General features: G+C 41.1%; 1 protein-coding gene across 1 annotated transcript in view; it reads right to left on the reverse strand.

Moving 5' to 3' along the window:
- Positions 1-21,111, reverse strand: part of PLPP4 (phospholipid phosphatase 4) — a 97,797-nt gene that overhangs the window by 63,820 nt on the left and 12,866 nt on the right. The window contains exon 2 of the mRNA XM_073354964.1: positions 88-196. Coding sequence (XP_073211065.1) covers positions 88-93 — 6 coding nt within the window. The 5' untranslated portion in view covers positions 94-196. The remainder of the gene's footprint in view (positions 1-87; positions 197-21,111) is intronic.

Genomic DNA, 21,111 nt, shown 5'->3' on the forward strand with positions numbered 1-21,111 from the left:
CACAAGTTTTCCTGTTATCAAATGAAAGTGTGTTTAGTTTACAGTTCATATAGCTGTCAAATGATCCATTAAATCTCTGGTACTTACAAACATGAGGCGTGTAGGTATGTTGTCTGATTGTACCAAAGGATTTTTATAAAGCCAGATTTCTTCTGGCTGGATAACTCTCTGGAATGGATCCAAAAACTCTGTAAAACTAAACATAACAATAAAAGATATTTTTTCCAGTTCAAAAAGATGATGGATATTGAAATAATAGCCTTGCAGAACCCCCTCGCCAAAACTAATTAGGACACTACAGCCATTAATCATCCATACATATTGCCACCCTACACCACTGTGTTATAGTTATATAACCTTCATACATATACACTCAGCAAAATGGTTCTGAAAATTGCATGAACTGCACCTTTTAAAGAGTATCTTAAACTGCACTCAAGGGGATAAATTACCATTATTTTCTACTCAAGGTACAAACTAGAACAGGATACCATGGGAAGAAGGTGCCATGTACAGAAAAAGAAAAACACTAATTGATAAGTCATAGCATCCAAATTTCAAGTCTTGGGATGCAAAGTTTGAGGTTCAAAAACTAGTAGTCCTATAGTCATTAGGCAGATAGAAAGATACAATAAAGAGAATTTCTCCCATTGACAGAAAGAACAGGATAATCTTTACAAAACATCTTTTCCAAAAGACACTTATCCCCTAAAAAGACCCAGTTGGCGACCTCTTTAGATTTGGAATATGGGCAAGTAACAGTGTCCAGCCTTTGAAGATGGAAAGAGCTATTACTGAAGTCAAGTCAAGTAAGTCCCTCCTCTCTTGTTCAGATACCTTTGATTGATTGTCTTTTAAAGTCTGAATACTTTAATTGGGTAGAAATGTCCTCCGGAACTTTGGGAATAACCTGGAGGTCTAGATTTATTTGTAGTTCTTGAAATATATCAGTCTAAAATCATTCCTCCATGTCCTCTGACCTGTCCATCTTAAGGCAAAAGTGAGATGCTAGAAAGATGGAAAAATTCAAGAGGAAGAAAGGATGTTTATCTTACAATTGTGGAATGCAGGTGGAGGTGGGGATGTGAACCAACTAAGAAAAGCAGGATTTGGAAGGAAATGGGATAGTCAAAAATAATGTAGGGCCACATTTATAAAAGTATTTACGTGCCTAGTGGGATGTACAAGAGTGCTTAAGCTCTTAACTCTAATTGAAGTCAATGGAAGTTAGGCACCTAGAATCATAGAATATCAGGGTTGGAAGGGACCTCAGGAGGTCATCTAGTCCAACCCCCTGCTCAAAAGCAGGACCAATCCCCAATTAAATCATCCCAGCCAGGGCTTTGTCAAGCCTGACCTTAAAAACTTCTAAGGAAGGAGATTCCACCATCTCCCTAGGCAACGCATTCCAGTGTTTCACCACCCTCCGAGTGAAAAAGTTTTTCCTAATATCCAACCTAAACCTCCCCCACTGCAACTTGAGACCGTTACTCCTTGTCCTGTCCTCTTCTACCACTGAGAATAGTCCAGAACCATCCTCTCTGGAACCACCTCTCAGGTAGTTGAAAGCAGCTATCAAATCCCCCCTCATTCTTCTCTTCTGCAGACTAAACAATCCCAGTTCCCTCAGCCTCTCGTCATAAGTCATGTGTTCCAGACCCCTAATCATTTTTGTTGCCCTTCGCTGGACTCTCTCCAATTTATCCACATCCTTCTTGTAGTGTGGGGCCCAAAACTGGACACAGTACTCCAGATGAGGCCTCACCAATGTCGAATAGAGGGGAACGATCACGTCCCTCAATCTGCTCGCTATGCCCCTACTTATACATCTCAAAATGCCATTGGCCTTCTTGGCACTGCTGACTCATATCCAGCTTCTCATCCACTGTCACCCCTACATCCTTTTCCACAGAACTGCTGCCTAGCCATTTGGTCCCTAGTCTGTAGCTGTGCATTGGGTTCTTTCATCCTAAGTGCAGGACCCTGCACTTATCCTTATTGAACCTCATCAGATTTCTTTTGGCCCAATCCTCCAATTTGTCTACGTCCCTCTGTATCCTATCCCTGCCCTCCAGCGTATCTACCACTCCTCCCAGTTTAGTATCATCTGCAAATTTGCTGAGAGTGCAATCCACACCATCCTCCAGATCATTTATGAAGATATTGAACAAAACCGGCCCCAGGACCGACCCCTGGGGCACTCCACTTGACACCGGCTGCCAACTAGACATGGAGCCATTGATCACTACCCGTTGAGCCCGACAATCTAGCCAACTTTCTACCCACCTTAAAGTGCATTCATCCAGCCCATACTTCTTTAACTTGCTGACAAGAATACTGTGGGAGACCGTGTCAAAAGCTTTGCTAAAGTCAAGAAACAGTACATCCACTGCTTTCCCTTCATCCACAGAACCAGTAATCTCATCATAGAAGGCAATTAGATTAGTCTGGCATGACCATCCCTTGGTGAATCCATGCTGACTGTTCCTGATCACTTTCCTCTCATGTAAGTGCTTCAGGATTGATTCCTTGAGGACCTGCTCCATGATTTTTCCAGGGACTGAGGTGAGGCTGACTAGCCTGTAGTTCCCAGGATCCTCCTTCTTCCCTTTTTTAAAGATTGGCACTACATTAGCCTTTTTCCAGTCATCTGGGACTTCCCCCATACGCCACGAGTTTTCAAAGATAATGGCCAATGGCTCTGCAATCACAGCCGCCATTTCCTTTAGCACTCTCGGATGCAACTCGTCCGGCCCCGTGGACTTGTGCACGTCCAGCTTCTCTAAATAGTCCCTAACCACCTCTTTCTCCAAAGAGGGCTGGACATCTCTTCCCCATGTTGTGATGCCCAGCGCAGCAGTCTGGGAGCTGTCCTTGTTAGTGAAGACAGAGGCAAAAAAAGCATTGAGCACATTCGCTTTTTCCACATCCTCTGTCACTAGGTTGCCTCCCTTATTCAGTAAGTGGCCCACACTTTCCTTGGCTTTTTTCTTGTTGCCAACATACCTGAAGAAACCCTTCTTGTTACTCTTGACATCTCTTGCTAGCTGCAGCTCCAGGTGCAATTTGGCCCTCCTGATTTCATTCCTACATGCCCGAGCAATATTTTTATACTCGTCCCTGGTCATATGTCCAAACTTCCACTTCTTGTAAGCTTCTTTTTTATGTTTAAGATCCGCTAGGATTTCACCGTTAAGCCAAGCTGGTTGCCTGCCATATTTACTATTCTTTCTATTATCTCATCGGGATGGTTTGTCCCTGTAACCTCAACAGGGATTCCTTGAAATACAGCCAGCTCTCCTGGACTCCTTTCCCCTTCATGTTAGCCCCCCAGGGGATCCTACCCATCTGTTCCCTGAGGGAGCTATCTTGCTTAGTCACTTTTGTAAGTCCAATCAGGCATCTATCTGCATACCTTTGTAAATCTGGGCCATAGGAACACAAGCTCTGCAACAGAAACTCTCATCCAGGTCTCATAGCTCTTTCAGAAATCCACCTGAAATTTCTTGTCAATGTCATGGCTAAGGCTACAAGAAAGCCCAATACAATACAGGCTGACAAATAATATATGCAAAAAAAATCCCACATTAATTTGTTGGCTGAATCCTCTTTCCCCCATTTTCTTCCCCACAACCACCCAAATTCTTTTAAAAGCTTGAACAGAAATCTAGAATATTTACAAATCTGTGATGCACAATACATTGAGCCCCATTTCCAATGAGTCTGGGCCAAAAACTAAATGAAATAAAGCTGATACTTTAGAAAACCAGAAACTCTCTCAAAGGACTGCAATTAAATGAATCATAGCAATGATTTTAGGATTCTGGTAGTTCTACAATCAAGGTCAATAAACCCAAGAAAATTAAAAAGGCTAGAAATAACAAAACTTTTCCCTTTAGGTTACTTCCTAAAAAAAGAAATCTGCTGAGTCGAAAAAAACAACACACTTTCTCATGCGCCTGGTGATTTTTTATATTTTTTAAATTTTTTTGTGGGATGACTGGCAAATAAAGGATATTCTAAGAAATGCTTTTTTGTTTTGCTTTGAAGAAAGGGATTCAATGATTGTTTCCAGCAAATTTTATTTTCTTTTGAATGTATCAGCTGTATAAATATTGAGACATTCTTAAAAACAAAAATTGCTTCAAGTCAGATTTTAAACGTTCTCTGTTAAGGCAAATATTTTACATAGATTCAGTGGCAGATTTTCAAAGGGACAAATGGCACCCTAAGGTTAAAATAAACAATACACACACTTTCCATACAATATTTTTCTTGTTGGTTCGGTAGGGCCTAATCAAGTCTGTTTAGCTCAAACAGTGAAATGGTATCTTAACAGATTAAGAAGATTTTTGTTGTAAAAATTTTTTACAGATGATTTTTCTGTGCTCAGATAACTCAAGTATGGCTATGTTTGAGAACTTCTGACTCCTCGTGTGCTATAAAGTGTACAGTCCTCTAAGAAATATGTGCTTTGCTGCGGTTGAAAAAGATCAGTTAAGATCTAATTGTGATATAATACTGTTGCTCAGTGGTTGTGAAAAAATTCAGATAACTAGCCAGGACCCTGTCCTCCTGTCTGTTAACACGCACGCACACACACACACACACACACCATTCATGACAGCGGAACAAAGCTTTGGAGTCCAGTCTGACACATTGTTAAGCTAACTATCAGGTGGATTCAGGGTATGTCTCCATTTGAGCTGGGAGGTGTGATTCCAGCTCGTGTAGACATACGCATGCTAGCTTTGCTCGATATAGTACCTAAAAATGGCCATGTGTCCACAGCAGCACAGCCAGCAACTTGGGCTAACCACCTGAGAATGTACCCAGGGGTTTAGGACTGGATTGTTTTGGGGGCAGCTAGCCCAAGCGGCTACCCATGCTGCCACAGTTGCAGCTACTTTTAAGGACTAGCTCAAGCAGAGCTATCATAGGTACATCTATGCAAAATAGGACTCGCACCTCCCAGCTCCAATGAAGACCTACCCTAAGTGGTGAAAAAACCTTTCCATACCCGCAGCTCTGTAGGAAATGCCACCCTCCCGTTGGACTGCAGATCTGGCCACAGTGATGCATATGCTAGTTATGCTCACGCTGGATTATGGTAACACACCGCATCTGAGGTTGAATGTTGAAAATATGCAAAGGCGCCAGCTTGTGCAGACTATGGCTGCCGGCCTCCTCAGCAGGCTGCTATGAATATATCAGTGATTTTGTCTCCATCAGTAGCCAATCTGGAGAAGTAAACTCCTCTATACTAGGCAGAGCCGAGGACAAAATGCATGAGAGTTGGAGGTGAAGCATTCTCAACTGAGGGCATTCCATATGGTTTGGAAAGGATAGCAGTATTGTCATTCGAGTCATTCTGGGAAAGTTGAAGGCCACCAAGAATCATAGTTCTACTATATCTAAGGCACTTCACACCCCTGATTGTAAAAGTGGAGTGGGATAGGGAGAGCACGGATTGCTCCTGAAGGTGCTTATCCAGACATACATATATAGACAAGCACATGTGTCTGGATATCCAAACAATGAAACAAAAGCTACTGCTAGAATTTCAGAGAATGCAGTTATTGTAAGGTCACATCTTAAATGACACCTTCCCGCATGTATCTAGTGGTCTCAGTGACTCAAGGATCTGTTTCAAGGCACTGGAAAAGATAGACATGCCAAGGAATGCCTTGAAGCACAGACACACTCTTTGATATGTCTAGGCCTTGATGAATTTCCTCAAGCTATGAAGAACAATGGATACATGTGCATTGATGCTTCAAGGCATTGCTTCTGGCATCTAGTTGTATGAGCATCACTGCACTTCTTGAAATGTGTCACATTAGACCGCACATTTATATAAACACACATTTGAGTACATGAACAAACGACAGTAACATTAAAGGTTTGGGGGGCTTTCTGCTGCTTTGCCTTCTGTCTCCTTTTTTCCTCTTAAAAACAAAAAGTATTAATTAAACATTTGTTTGAGAAGTTAAACAAATGTAAAGAAATACAAATGTATAGTTCTCATAGCAATCAACACCCAACCACACTGCAAATACATATTAAGGCATAAAAGTTAACCCCTCAAAGGTAATGTGAAGTACTACATATTCAGAGGAGAACAAAGTGTAATTAATGTTAGCATATTTTGGTTCTAGCAAGAATCATAACTGAATTTTCTGATTCTTAAGCTTCCAAAATCTTTGAAATCTTCTAATGACAGATTTAATTTTGTCTCAGCATTTAACCAACAATTATAGTTATATAATTAGTAAAAACAATCCTGTGTCCACATAGCTTATTAAATTCGATTATGAATATGTTGCTTTCTTTTAATTGTTTCTATGAACTGTGGTCAGCTACTGCATTGGAACATAATGAACAAAAAGGAAAGCAATTTGCTGAAACTGAACAAGAATCAATTAGAAAAATTATAACTGAACAAAATGAAGCAGAAGTGGAGGTGGATGTTGTTGTGTGAGCAATAAAGAAACAAACAATAGAATGAGAGGGAATGAAAAAACAGAGACTGTACCTGAAAAAAAAATCACATTTTTGTATAGAAAGACCAATTATTTTTCATACCAGTTCACATCACCGGTGGGCAACAGGATCTAAGAATTCACCAGCTTTGAATGTACATGTCCTATTAAATAATCATGTGGATACACTGGTTTCCTAAGTTTCCTGATACTGAATGATTTATGTTCCTTGGTCCTGTTTGATAGTGCAGGCTATTACTATTCATAAGATACCACAAGTTTGTTTGGATGAGTATGTATATTAGTAATAGATAGCTATACTCTGTTTTGCCAGGTCTTACATAAAGAAAAATGGTTTCTAGATATTTTGTATCATAAATCAAAACATAGGCACATCCATCCTTAAATAAAGCAAATCTTATGTTTCCTGGGTTGTAACTTAGAAAGTTTACACTTTATTCTTATGAACGATTTACTTGCTTTCCTCTTTCCCTCCCTTTCCATACTTTTATAGGTTTGGAAAAATGTATAACATTTGTTAGTAATAGTCTAACAGACAAAAAGACAGACAAAATGTTCAAATGTAACAGCCTGAGTCAAAGCCTTAAGTGAATGGAAAGACTCCCACTGGCTTGGATCAAGCTCTTGGGATATTTAAAGAAGCCTAAAGGAGTTAGACACCCTAATCCCATTAAAAGTCAACTGAAATTGGGTGCCAAGTTCACTTAGGCTTCTTTGCAAATCCCCGCTTTAGGGTCTAACCAATACACTCCTAAACTGGTAGTTAAGCACCTAAATAAAAGTGGTCTGATTTTCAAGGCACTGAGCACCAACAGTTCCTATTGACTTCAGTTTGATTTAAGGGTGTTCAGCACTTCTAAAATTGAAACGAGTTGTATGTAGGTGCCTCATTATGGATTTAAGAACCTAAAGCTAGATATTAGTGTTTAAAATGCTTGTCCTAAATAATGTTGTCAATAAAAACCATCCAGGGATACAGAATCAACCAAACTTCCTTTGGGCATCACAAAAATACCCACAAGGAATCTGGGAATTGTGCCTCCTCTGTAACAACTGCTACTGGCATTAAAAACCACAAATAAGGGCTAGGGTCGCTATTTAATGCATAACCTTTTATTGTTTCAAATTGACTGCGTAGGCTATCTGCAGTCATAGAATCATAGAGCTGGAAGAGACCTCGAGAGGTCATCTAGTCCAGTCCCCTTCAATCAAGGAAGGACTAAGTATTATACGCGTTGGCATTCAGCAGTGTGAAGTCATAAGGAACCAGGGACATCAGAAAGTGGCTGAGATCAGAAAGAGTGGAGATAAAAGTAGAACAGAAAGCAGAAAAACATCTCAGGAGAGTGACAGTGAGTGCAAAGGCAGAGAGAGATCAAAAAGAGCCCAAAGCCTACTAAACTTGTAATAATGTGTGGCTTCTGCTACCCAAATATTAATTGTGTCACACAGGGACAGAGACCGCATGTTTTAGTATGACATTACATTTAAGAGGGCTAAATGTAAATGTATACATCAAAGAACAAAGAATATAAGCCATATTTAGAGTATGGGGGACTCTATCCTGGCAAGTAGTGACCCTGAAAAAGATTTGAGGGTCGTGGTGGATAATCAGCTGAACATAAGCTCCCAGTGTGACACGGAGGTCAAAAGAGTTGATGTGATACCTTGGATACATCAACAGGGGAATCTCAAGTAGGAGTAGAGGTTATTTTACTTCTGAATTTGGCACTGGTGTGACTGCTGATGGAATACTGTGCCCAGTTCTGGTGCCCACAATTCAAAAAGGATGTTGATAAATTGGAGGGGGTTCAAAGAAGGGCCAGGAGAATGATTAGAGGATTAGAAAACATGCCTCATAGTGATAAACTCAAGGAGTTCAATCTATTTAATTTAACAGAGGGAAAGTTAAGGGGTGGCTAGATTGGGCTGTAAGTATCTACATGTGGAACTTGGACTCTTCAGTCTAGCAGAGAAAGATATAACATGACCCAGTGCATGAAATTGCAGCTACACATACTCAGACTGGAAATAAGGCGTACATTTTGAATCATTGGAACAATTTACCATGGGTCATCATTGACAATTTTAAAATCAAGATTGGATGTTTTCTAAAAGATATGCTCTAGGAATTATTTTGGGGAAGTTCTATGGCCTGTGTTATACAGGTCAGACTAGATGGTCACAATGGCCCCTTCTTGTTTTGGAATTTATGACTAGAGCTCATCAGATTATTTCTTGCAAATAATTCATCTTTATTTTTTCTGTTCACAAATAGTCCCAAGAACCGGTTGCAATGTGCAGTTGCTCATCTAATAACTGATGGAAATGTGTAGCGCAGGGAATCATTGACTTCAATAGGACACCACATGGTCTACTCACATGCCAGGCATTGCAAGGGGAGTGGCAAATTACGCACTATGGCTTATCCATAAATTGGTAGCTGTATTTTATATTTGCATTTCCTGCCACATGATGAATCACAAGGTAAAATTTTTCAAAAGTTTCTAAATGGTTTAGCATTTAGCTTATGTTCAGCTGATTATCCACCACGACCCTAAATATGGCTTATATTCTTTGTTCTTTGATGTATACATTTACATTTAGCCCTCTTAAATGTAATGTCATACTAAAACATGCGGTCTCTGTCCCTGTGTGACACAATTAATATTTGGGTAGCAGAAGCCACACATTATTACAAGTTTAGTAGGCTTTGGACTCTTTTTGATCTCTCTCTGCCTTTGCACTCACTGTCACTCTCCTGAGATGTTTTTCTGCTTTCTGTTCTACTTTTATCTCCACTCTTTCTGATCTCAGCCACTTTCTGATGTCCCTGGTTCCTTATGACTTCACACTGCTGAATGCCAATGCGTATAATACTTAGTCCTTCCTTGAATGCAGGGGACTGGACTAGATGACCTCTCGAGGTCCCTTCCAGTTCTATGATTCTATGACTGCAGATAGCCTACGCAGTCAATTTGAAACAATAAAAGGTTATGCATCAAATAGCGACCCTAGCCCTTATTTGTGGTTTTTAATGCCAGTAGCAGTTGTTACAGAGGAGGCACAATTCCCAGATTCCTTGTGGGTATTTTTGTGACGCCCATAGGAAGTTTGGTTAATTCTGTATCCCTGGATGGTATCCCCATTGAAAGTCAGGCTCCTAAGTCACTTAGGTGCTTTTTAAAAAGTTTCCCCATGTTATTTTGTCTGTTCCTTGATTCAACAACCTAAGCTTTATAAACAAGAGGAGTCCGTTACCATTTGAAAATTACCTCCAAATTGGTCAAGAGTTTGAGGAATTTGTCGACTATTCATATTTATTTCTGTATTTATTCATTATAATCAATACATACATCCAATTTTTAAAATGCCTGTGTGCCAGAAAAATACTAGAAACATTAGCTGTGCTTCCTCACCCATAGAACCAAAGCTAATGACCCACAAAATGAATAAATCAAAAGCACTTGTCTAAATCTTCTTGGGAATAAAAAGAACTATGCAAACTGGCCAGCGGGAACTCTTCCAGTCTGAGAATATTTGCAAATATTTATTCCTGCTGGCATTTGCATGGTTTAAACTTTTTCTACAAACATTCTTGGAAATGAAACCTCCATCCCCTAAATGTTTGTGAATTCGGACCAGAATTCAAAAAGTACTGAATTTCTATGGGAACTGAGGCACTTGACTTTGTGAAGAATCAAGCCCTATCTGAGTCACCCAACAGCACACAGGAAGCCTGTGGCAAAGTCAGGAATTGAACCTAGTTCCCAGACACCCACTGTAGTAGCTTAACCACAAGACCAGGCTTCCACTCCAGCGTACTGGAAGGGAGCCCACTCTGAATGGATAAGTGCACAAGCTAACATGAGTTAAGACTCCAGAAGAATTAAATGTTCACAAAGGTGAATGAGTTTTATTTGCCAGCAAACAAGTTCATATCAAGAGAGAAATGGGTGGGGAAATAGGTCCCCCTCCAACTTCAATTTAAAATCATGCGTCCATTGCAAACCTGGGACTTATCATCCACTTACGGATCCTGCAGAACGTGCATGATGTTGAGCTTAACATGTTTCAGGTGAACACTGTCCACTGTCAATCAGCAAGACGAAGTGACATATTAGTTCCCACTCTTCTGCCCATGGTGCTATGTCCAGCTGAGTGACTCCAATGTGAAGTCAGAAGGACAGCAGACGAAAAGGAGAGAGAGAGTGGAGGCAGAGGCATAATTCAAGAGAAACGACTAGCAACGGAGGTTGCAGAGAACATGGATAACAAGAAGAAGAGAAAGAAACTGGGGGAGGGGAAAAATGGAAAGTGAGAATTGGGTGTGAAAAAGGAAAAGGACGAGAAAGTAGAGGGAAACAAAAAGAGAGGAAGAAACAAAAAAGGAGTGGGACAGCATCTGCCATCAGTCATAGTGAGACAAGGAGCCAGGAAAAAACTGCCACCAGAAAACACAGTTTAGGAATCTGAAGCGCATAATGAAGAGATATCGACTAAGGCCGAGGGATTTAAAACAAATAAACTGCACAAGAAAAAATGCCGTGCACGTGGGTGTAGTTTGGGGGAGCGTGGGAGATGTTGCCACCCAAACTGCAAGCTTCGGGCAGGTGTGGAATTCCCGCAGTTGGCCTGGCTTGAGCTGCCCCTCCCCAAAATATACAAGTCAAACTCCACCTATATGGAGTTGTATGCAGTGTAGTTGTAGCCGTGTCAGTCCCAGGATATTAGAGAGAGAGACAAGGTGGGTGAGGTAAAATCTTTTATTGGACCAAGCTCGTCTCTCACACCCACCTGGCAAGAAAAAAACTGCTCAGGTGAAAGAGGAGTGTTTGGTCCAAGAGACTAGAAATGATATACCAAGCTGGCTCCTCTTTCTGCCCAGATTGGTAGTGACTGAAAGTGGTTGTGTGCTGTTTGGTGAATTACGTGAGATGAATCTGCTGGTCTCAGTCCAGTTCTTAATGGACAGCATAATGTTAGTCACTTGAGGCAATGGATACTTATCCCAGTCATGTGAGGACACTGGCTCCCAGGTTGGTATTGGCAGTGCTCCTACATTGAGAGAGCTAACACCTGCCCACATAGTAACCAACAAAGCAAAACACAAAGAGAAGCAAACCCAAGTTCAATCTTAGCAGTTGAACAAGCCAAAGCAGAAGGAACTGTTTTGTCATATGACCTTTGTCACCCTGACCCGCGATTGGATGTCAGGAAATAAAGTGTAGTCTCTGAAAGGAATTACAGAGAGGTGTCTACATCATAAAATAGTGTCATCAAAATGGTATCCCTCTAGGTAGTATCATATATTTCAGTATATATAAAACTAGTAATAGTAACTCAGAGAATGGATGGGCTCAACGTGATGCCTGGCAAATTAGAGGTTAAGATCCTGGCCCAGGCACCTCTCCACCTCCCATAGGTTGCTATGCCCCGGATAAAGTTATAAAGGTAATTGTAAGTGGGTAGCCCTGTTCTCAGAGGATATAAACCCAGCAGGAAGGGGACTGAAGTGCTTGCTCCTGAGAATTTGAGGAGCCCAGATGGGTCTACTACTCATAGATGCCACTCGTGTACTTCAAGACATGGGAAGCTTCCCCCTTACTGACTGTGAGCCACAAGAAGCACAAGCCTTTTTGTCTCTACTTTGAAGCCTTTATTTTGTGACTGAACTGGAGGGTTCAGATTCCTCTTTTCCCTCCCTGATGCAATTTGGTTCCCAAACCCGCGCCCCTGACCACCACTACCCCTCAGCCCCGGCCTGTTACAATAGCTGAGAAATAAACGGAAGTCCAGCCAGATACCATATAAGTGAGAAAGAAAGAAAGAACATTCGAAATAGAGTAATGTAAAAATAAAATGGGGAGGGATCCTTTTTTTTTTTGGTGTGGTTACGGTAGGTCTTTGTTGCTGATGAATCTTTTATCCTCAAATACCAAGAGACTAGATCTCCTTTCTTCTAAGCAATACCTATAGGCAAGTGGATCTAAGCCTGAACCTGCTTTGAATATAGTTCCCTATACGCCTTACTAAATACCAGAGAGGTAACAGTAAAATTATAAAGGTCAATGAATCTCTCACATAAAACATAAGAAGGCTGTTTAAAGTAAAAGAATGGAAATTGGAGTAATTTCAGTTTAAATAAAGAAAAATATTCACTCTTTTAAAATGAGCTGGCTACCTAATATTCTTCAGAACTCTCAGCATGAGTTAACTTATCAATATTTACCTCACTGACAAAGACTAGTAATGTATTGGACGCATTACCTTTTCAGTGAATTAGGTATTATATGGACACCTCTCTGCCTGAATATTTTCACAACCACTGTGGATTTCAGTAGTTGAATGTAATAATAAAAGCATTTAGAGCACATCTTTAACCTCAAACTGTTTTGCAAACTGTGACCTTGATCCTGCAATTGGATTCAGGTGGGGGGAGTCCAGGAGGTTTTGTATGGGTTGATTTGATTACAGGATATGTGTATGTTCTTTATACGTGTACAATGGGCAATGGGTGGGGAAAGAGGAAAATGCTGGCCAAAGACCACTGGGCAAATGTTTAATCTTAGAAAAAATGCCCTGGGATCTTTAATGTCTGCATAGCAGATGGAACCTTATGTTGTTAAACTGTAATGAACTCTATTTTTCATTGTAAGGAATGAGTTGTCAGGATTTGAATATGAGGCTTGGATGATTAAATCACCCCCTCCAACTGCAACATGTAGCCCCCTGCACCCTCCAAAATAGTAATTTAAAAGGTACTGATATTACAGTATTTGTCCACCTCCCTACTGAATAACTTTGTAGATTTTTTCATTCATGGTATCAAAATATCATGTCTTCTATGCATTTAATATTATTCAAGGAAACAGGCGTTTGGGGATTTATTGGGAGGAGGGTTGGTTACTTTGTGGACTTCTGAAAATAAAGGGCAAATATTAAATGCCGGAGATGGACTGTGGCTGTGGTGTAAAGCGGCATTAACAGAGCAGAAGTCGATAGGCAGGGCAGTGGTAAGGCAAGATAAGTAGTGAGGACTGTGGGTTATCACTGCTATTACCAGCAGGACAGTGGGGTGGGAGGAGGTATTTTTTCATATTCTCTGTGTATAAATAAAGTCTGCTGCAGTTTCCACGGCATGCATCCGATGAAGTGAGCTGTAGCTCACGAAAGCTCATGCTCAAATAAATTGGTTAGTCTCTAAGGTGCCACAAGTACTCCTTTTCTTACTGCTATTCTGCTCGCCACATGGAAGCTGGAACAATTCTATCAAAGCTACTAAAATGCCACTGAACAGTTGTCACCATTGGGGAGATAACCTGGTTTTATATTAGCATAAAGGTTAGTCTCAGGAGGGAGCTCTGCCTCTAATTAGATTTTTATGCAGTCATTTGGGAGACTAAGAATTCCTTAGTTGGAAGCAAATGAAAACGATATGTTGGAAGTACAATGAAAAGACTAAGGTCTTATTATCACTGATGATCTGTAATCTCATTAAAAGAAACCTGACACCATCGTTAAATCTTAAATCAATTAAACTTTTATTTAGTTCGAAAAGGGCGCTTGGCCTAGTGATTAAAGCACAGGACTGGGAGTCAGGAGATCTGGGATCCTTTCCCTTTGTGCCACTGACTTGCAGTGAGACCTTGCTCAAGTCACTTAGGCCAAAAGTTCGGTGCATAAACTTAAGCGCCCAAGTCCGTATTTGGGCACCCCAACACGTGCTCTAATTTTCACAGATGTGGAGTATCCACAACTGACAGGTATCATAGTATGAAAACATTAGCCTTAACTTCTCAGTGTCTCAGTTTCCTCATCTATAAAATGGGGCATTATTATATCTATCCCTTAGCAAGGATCTTGAGAGGATTCAGAGTAACAGCCGTGTTAGACTGTATTTGCAAAAAGAAAAGGAGTACTTGTGGCACCTTAGAGACTAACCAATTTATTTGAGCATAAGCTTTCGTGAGCTACAGCTCACTTCATCGGATGCATACTGGGGAAAGTGTAGAAGATCTTTTATACACACAAAGCATGAAAAAATACCTCCCCCCACCCCACTCTCCTGCTGGCAATAGCTTATCTAAAGTGATCACTCTCCTTACAAAGTGTATGGTAATCAAGTTGGGCCATTTCCAGCACAAATCCAGGTTTTCTTACCCACTCCCCCCCAACACACACACAAACCCACTCTCCTGCTGGATATAGGGATATATCCAGATATAGGGAGGAAAGTGGAGGTGGGGAGAAGCTAGGAGGGATTGTTAATGGGTTATAGATTGTTGTAATAAGCCATAAGTCCAGTGTCTCTATTCAGTCAATGAATTTTAGTGTCAAACAAAGTTATGAATTTATGCTCCCAGGCTCATCTTCTGAAAGTGTTGTGCAGGTTTCCTTTGAGGATGAGGACTGATAGGTCAGATATATAGAGTGATTACTTTGTGAAAAGCGTTCACCCACAGGTGTTAGGGTGTTTTTGTCTTTTATAATTTTCCTTTGGGAGTTCAGTTGAGAGCATAGTGATTGTCTGATTTCACACACATACTTGTTATTGGGGCATTTAGTGCACTGGATGAGATACACTACATGTTGTGATAGGCATGTGTAAGACCTATGGATCTTCAAAGATATGTTGTGAGGAGTATTGATCATTGTAATAGCTGAGCTGTGTCTCCAGGTTTTGCATCTGTTGTTCTGGCAGGGTCTGCTACCGCTTTGAGTTGGTGTGTCCTATTCTGTGGGGAGCTTGCTTCTGATGATGAGCTTGGAGAGGTTGTTTGAAGGCCAGAAGAGGGGGTTCAGCAAAATTTCTTTCAGGATGGGGTTCCCAGTGAGTATAGGTTGTAATTGTTTGATGATCCCCTGTATGGGTTCCAGTAAGGGGCGGTAGGTGACAACTAGGGTTGTGCGGTCGGAGAGTCAGAGTAAGTTTCTAAAACCTGAAGAAGAGTTCTGTGTAAGCTCAAAAGCTTCTCTCTCACCAACAGGTGTTAGTCCAATAAAAGATATTACATCACCCACCTTGTCTGTCTAATATCCTGGAACCGCCATAGCTACAGCACTGCATACCACGGAATGGTTCATTTATGTGAAAGGAAGGAGTCAAATGTTGTATGAAAGGGCCATAAGGTCACTGAAATTGCCTCTGAGGATTCTTGTGTTGAACTGAAAGGTGCATAGTGGTAGAGAGAAGATGAGGAGAGGAGAACTTGTAAATAATTACCTGTGTGCCTATCATCACCCAGAGCCCTTTGCATGTCGCATCCCTTTCTCCCCACACCCCGCTCAACTGTCCTTCTTTTTATAGACTATATGCTCTTTGGGGCAGGAACAGTGACTTCTTCCGCACTCAGAAAGTACCTAGGATATGGTGGGCAATAAGACAAGCTCTGTAATAAATAATAACAATTAGCTGCTGAAACCGCGTGGGAAAGAGAGTTGCAGTGGCACTGTGTTACTGACGTTGCTGCAGCACAGAAAAGGAGGTAGGCTTAACTGGAGACACCACGACAATGGGCTAGGCAGCACTGCTCACTGGTACCTTGCGACAGGAATATAGCTAACAGACTAGCACAGATGTTTTCAAGACCAGTAAATTTTTCTAAGCTGTGGCCCTGGACTCGTGATCAGATGATCTTTTATCACTGAGAAATTGTGTTTACTCAGCCTCCCAATAATTTGCAATCCTCACACTCTCCGGGGTATCTTGAATAAATAAGCTGCAGTGACCTTAGTGTTTATACAAAATTAACAATGTTTCCTCTGTGGCATGAAAGTTTGCTCCATTTAAAACATCAAAAATTCAGCATGTTTTTGCCCAGGAGATGTTTGAAGGAAATCAGTAGAGAAAGCATCAAATAATTATGAACCAAAAGAGAAATGAATTGGGGACTGGGGTAAAGGGGCCATAAAAGCAATTTGTTCCTATGCTAATCAAAGAATGGAAAGGTAAGAGAGTTGCTAGGAATATTTTGATTTAATGCCACTGAAAATCAGAATGCTGGTTTTCAAGGCGTGGATCTGGCTAGGATAAATAGGTTGCAGTTGATGCCAAAGACTTTTCAATGCTTTAAATCAGGTGGTCGTGCTAAATTTAATCAGTGCACACACCAGTTCCCCACTAGACCTTGACATTTATGGAACCTCATTTTAATTAAAATCCTATTTAAAATCAGTTGTAACATGAGTTTTAAACCACACAGACATTAAAAAGGGAATGCAGATATTACCTAGCAGCTCTGTGTTCTTGGGGAACCAGGGCACAGTACCCAGCCTGTCTGACTCACGAAAGACCCTGCTGCCCCCACCCCCAGCTTGAACCAAATCTGCATCAGAAGAAAGACTTACAAAAAGCAATGAAAAGGCAATGGGAGACCTACCTAAACCCTTGGGATAAGGATGACAGAATTAAGGAAACACCCCTAGCCTCATTTGCATCGAAGATGGGACAGGGAGGCATCTCCATTAGCATACAGAATGGAGAACAGAGATTCCAAGGCAAGAACTGCACGGAACTCTGGGACCAGAAAAGCAGGGAAGCACTGCATGATGGGGGATCTCTGCTCCAGATGTTAATGAATCCATGCCTGCACACACCCAGCTCAGTAGTTATCGGACCCAATTCTAGTAATAAATCCTTTATTGGTAACCAAAATAGTGAAGCTCCCTAATTGCATTGTAAGCTCCCTCCAAGGAACACCGCCCAAAGCCAGAAATGATCAGGAATCCCATGGTCTAGCCTGAACAAAACAACTTTGGTATTCTCCCTTGTTTACACATAAATAAATCTAGTGTTCTCACTTGAACCATTGTTGTTTCTCTACAAAAACCTACCCATGCTCAAGTAAGTGCTCTCATGCCGAGATCCAAAATCTACATCAGTTCCATTGGAACTTCATCTTCCCCTGACTGATCATGCTGGGGGCTCTGCCTGTCTCCAGCACTCCAGACTCTCAGCTACCACCACCACTTGGGACCCCCAATCTATTCAAGCTTCATGGAGTGGTGAGAACTCAGCTCTCTCTCTCTCTCTCTCTAGGTATAGCCTTCTAACCCTGACTTGTATGATCAGCTATAGTTTGGTAAACCTGGCTTTTATAATCAAATTTAAGTTAAATTTAATATTGTAACTGTTTTGTTTGTTTGGCTCCCCTATGGCTATTACTTGGCAATAAATAACTTTCATGATTAAGCTGGTTGCTTCTCTCCCTCTCTCTCTCCCCCTCATGGGCCGTTCTTTGGTTTCCTCATTCACTCTGCAGCAATGCTCCTCATACCTAAGCTACAAGATCCCTGCAACACCCAAAAATCCTAGGGAATTTGCTCATCAACTGGGTCACTACCAGACAATTATAACGTGAAAGTGGGGATAGAGACGTGCTGAACGAGGGACATATGAGGGCGGCAGCTTGGAAGTGCCGCTTGACCCAGCCTGCTGAGTCCAGGGACATATAAGGGGTCAGTTTGGGAGTGCTTATTAACCCGGTCCTCTCAGATGCACTCTGTTAATGTGTGTGAGTCTGATTCTGGGGCTAAAGAACCAAGCCCTGGGAAACGTAGGTCCTGCAGAATGGTTCCACTGGGAGGGAACCTGCAGCAGGGAGAAGTAGAGCTCCATATGAGAACACAAGGGACACAATTAGTACATTGATCGAAGTACAGACCCCTCCGCCCAGAAGAGTAACCCTAATAAATGACCATACCACAAAGTAATGGGCAAAGTTGGTAACACAGATTACTTTATTCCATTTTTCATTTTGTGGCTGAGAGGAGAATGTTTGGTGCGTGGTTATAGAGTATCCGTTAAATTGGGAAACGGAAAATTAACTGGGTCAAATGTTTCCAGGGCAGGTGTCATGTCCACCACCAACTTCTATGACTAGGGCCTGGGAATCATTGCCGGCAAGCTGGATTGATTAGTCAACATTCTAGGACATCTCCGCTAATTGGCAGTTTGCAAGGTCAGTGGTGGGACTCTTGGAACCGCTTGCAACCACAGGACTTTTCTGCTGCTGTCAGTCATATCTGGTTTGGGCCTTATGACATCATCATTCTAATCTCCTGCCCCTACGCTTTAGCTGACGTGAGCTATCTGTGAACACAGGCGATCTGTGAGGTTGATAGCGACTAGTGCTTCAATGGATGTGGACAGCAGTTGGTTGTATTGTCTTACAAGTCTATTGATCCTACAGCTAGACACTGTTCTCAGCTATCAGAGCCCTCTGAAGCTCACTCAACCCATGACTTGCTAGATGTGGATCATTACAATTGTCCCATCTCCCAGATGGGCAGAAAGGCATGCCCGATAACTGTCTGAAGGAGGTGATTGTTGGACTAGGGCAGTGCTCAATTTGTAATGAAAGAGGTGCCGGGGCCCAAGCAATTAGGTGCTGGGGCTCAAGCAAGATTTTTATTTTCATAACTGATCAGGCAAGCCCAGAGGTGCCAGGGCTATGAACTGCCAAGCCTAGAGGTACCAGGCCTCAGCCCTGACAAGCCCTGGCACAAATTAAGCACTGGACTAGGGCAGGAAGACAATGGGACTTTGAGAGAGTCTTATCAGCAGGTTTTCCAAATTGGCCTTGTCCCTCAACTCACATACCGGGTGTATGTTTTGGAATGGGGCACCTTTTACATCTCAATGGCCATTCCCCCTCATTTTCACTGTCTGGTCTCCTGTTTCACAGAGTAGCCTAATAGGAGTGAGCTGTACTAGCAGTGGGCAAGAAGACTATCCCAGTAATGCAACCTAGATGGAGTTCTTTCTCAGACTGTGGATGATGGTGGTGTTTTTGATCCCCATTCTTGTATCTATCATCAGTATCTAGCTACTGGGCCCTGTCCTGATATGGTGTTTGAGCCTCCTGGTGCTAAGCAGATAATAAATAGATACATGATAATAAGTATCTGCCTTTAGATCTGTGCCTGGAGATTGGATCTTTTGTCTCAGGACCTGCTATTCACACGCGCCTACACAAACACAGAAGGAATGGGAGTTGGAAAGTTTCAGAGGGCATTCTAAGTTGTTGGGTTTTTTTTGACAAAGTTCAATTCAAATAAGGCTCTGAAGGTGAATGGCTGAGTTTTATTTCTGTCTGAAATCTTTATGAAAGAATGTCAGCCGGAAGTTTAATAATTCAGTGTGAGGTTTCTCAACACCAAGTTAAAAATCTGCTGCTTTCTCAAGCCCTAGAATACAATTCCAATCTGACTACATGATTGCACTAACTCATACAGTCCTATCAAGCCTAAGAGGAAATATTCTTATGTTAGAAAAAGGCAATGGTTAACTGAACATGCATGAACCACACAAGTACATTTGATAAACACAGCAGGATAATTTCACTGACATGGATCTAACATTTCTTTTACATGTGCCAAAAGAATCTGAGATCCTAAAGCCTAGAAGCTCTTCCTATTAATTAGCTAATGTTTGGTAAAACATATGGAACATGAATAGCACTGTATCTTGCTAAGTATCATTATTTCCAGTGTGTACAAAGGGAAACAACTTGAACATGAAAACCTCTATTCAATGAAAAGCAAAAGAGATTTCTTATGTGGGAGTTAGACAACTTTTACTTGGACCTTTTCTAACGGTCTCACCCTTTTAGAGGATAATGATCAAAGTGAAAAGGAAGAAGAAGGGGGAACTTGGATAATGCTACACCACAGCTCTGAACAAGGTAGCAGATGACAGGGCGATTATGATGAAATAGGAAAAAGTACTGCAGAACTGGTCCAATTCTCATATTTTTTGGTTCTCTTTGCTTCTTTTATTCAAATGTAATTTCTTTTAACCTATTTAATTCTGTCTTTGCATCATTTGCTTCCTGTTCAACTCAATATGTAAGAATCATTTTAAAATAAAAACATCCCCATGTGGGCATTCAGCTCATCCAGGGATACATCAACTCATCTAGATATTTGCCTAGTTTTACAACAGGCTACATAAAAAGCACTAGTGAAGTCAGTACAAACTAAAATTTCATACAGACAATGACTTGTTTATACTGCTCCATATACTATACACTGAAATGTAAGTACAATATTTATATTCCAATTGATTTATAATTATATTGTAAAAATGAGAAAGCAAGCAATTTTTCAGAAATAGTGTGCTGTGCCACTTTTGAAGTTTTATGTCTGATTTTGTAAGCAAGTAGTTTTTCAGTGAGGTGGAACTTGGGGGTTCACAAGACTAATCAGACTCTTGAAAGGGGAACAGTAATCTGGAAAGGTTGAGAGCCACTACAGTACCTTAAATATCTGCAAAAATTCTTAACTGAGTTGCACTTGGGATGAGTTAATATATTATGGACTCTGAACAGTCATCGCTCCCCTTTTACAATAATAATTATAATTAAAATTAATTTTGATCAGGGGATACATAATATAATTTCATGTGCTTGTGGCTGCCTAATAATGGGCTTAATAGCAGACATTATGGGGATGATATGAGTTAAATGCTTTAGTAAATTGAAATCGACTGTTCTGTGTTTTATAATCTAGCCAGAGTCCTAACATCAAAACACGTGACAGGGGACAGTGTAGCTCTAAAGTCTGTCAAACATCTGATGTTTTCAAAGTGTCAGAATTGCAAGAA

This window comes from Lepidochelys kempii, chromosome 7 (assembly GCF_965140265.1).
Source record: "Lepidochelys kempii isolate rLepKem1 chromosome 7, rLepKem1.hap2, whole genome shotgun sequence".
Taxonomy (NCBI): Eukaryota; Metazoa; Chordata; order Testudines; family Cheloniidae; genus Lepidochelys; species Lepidochelys kempii.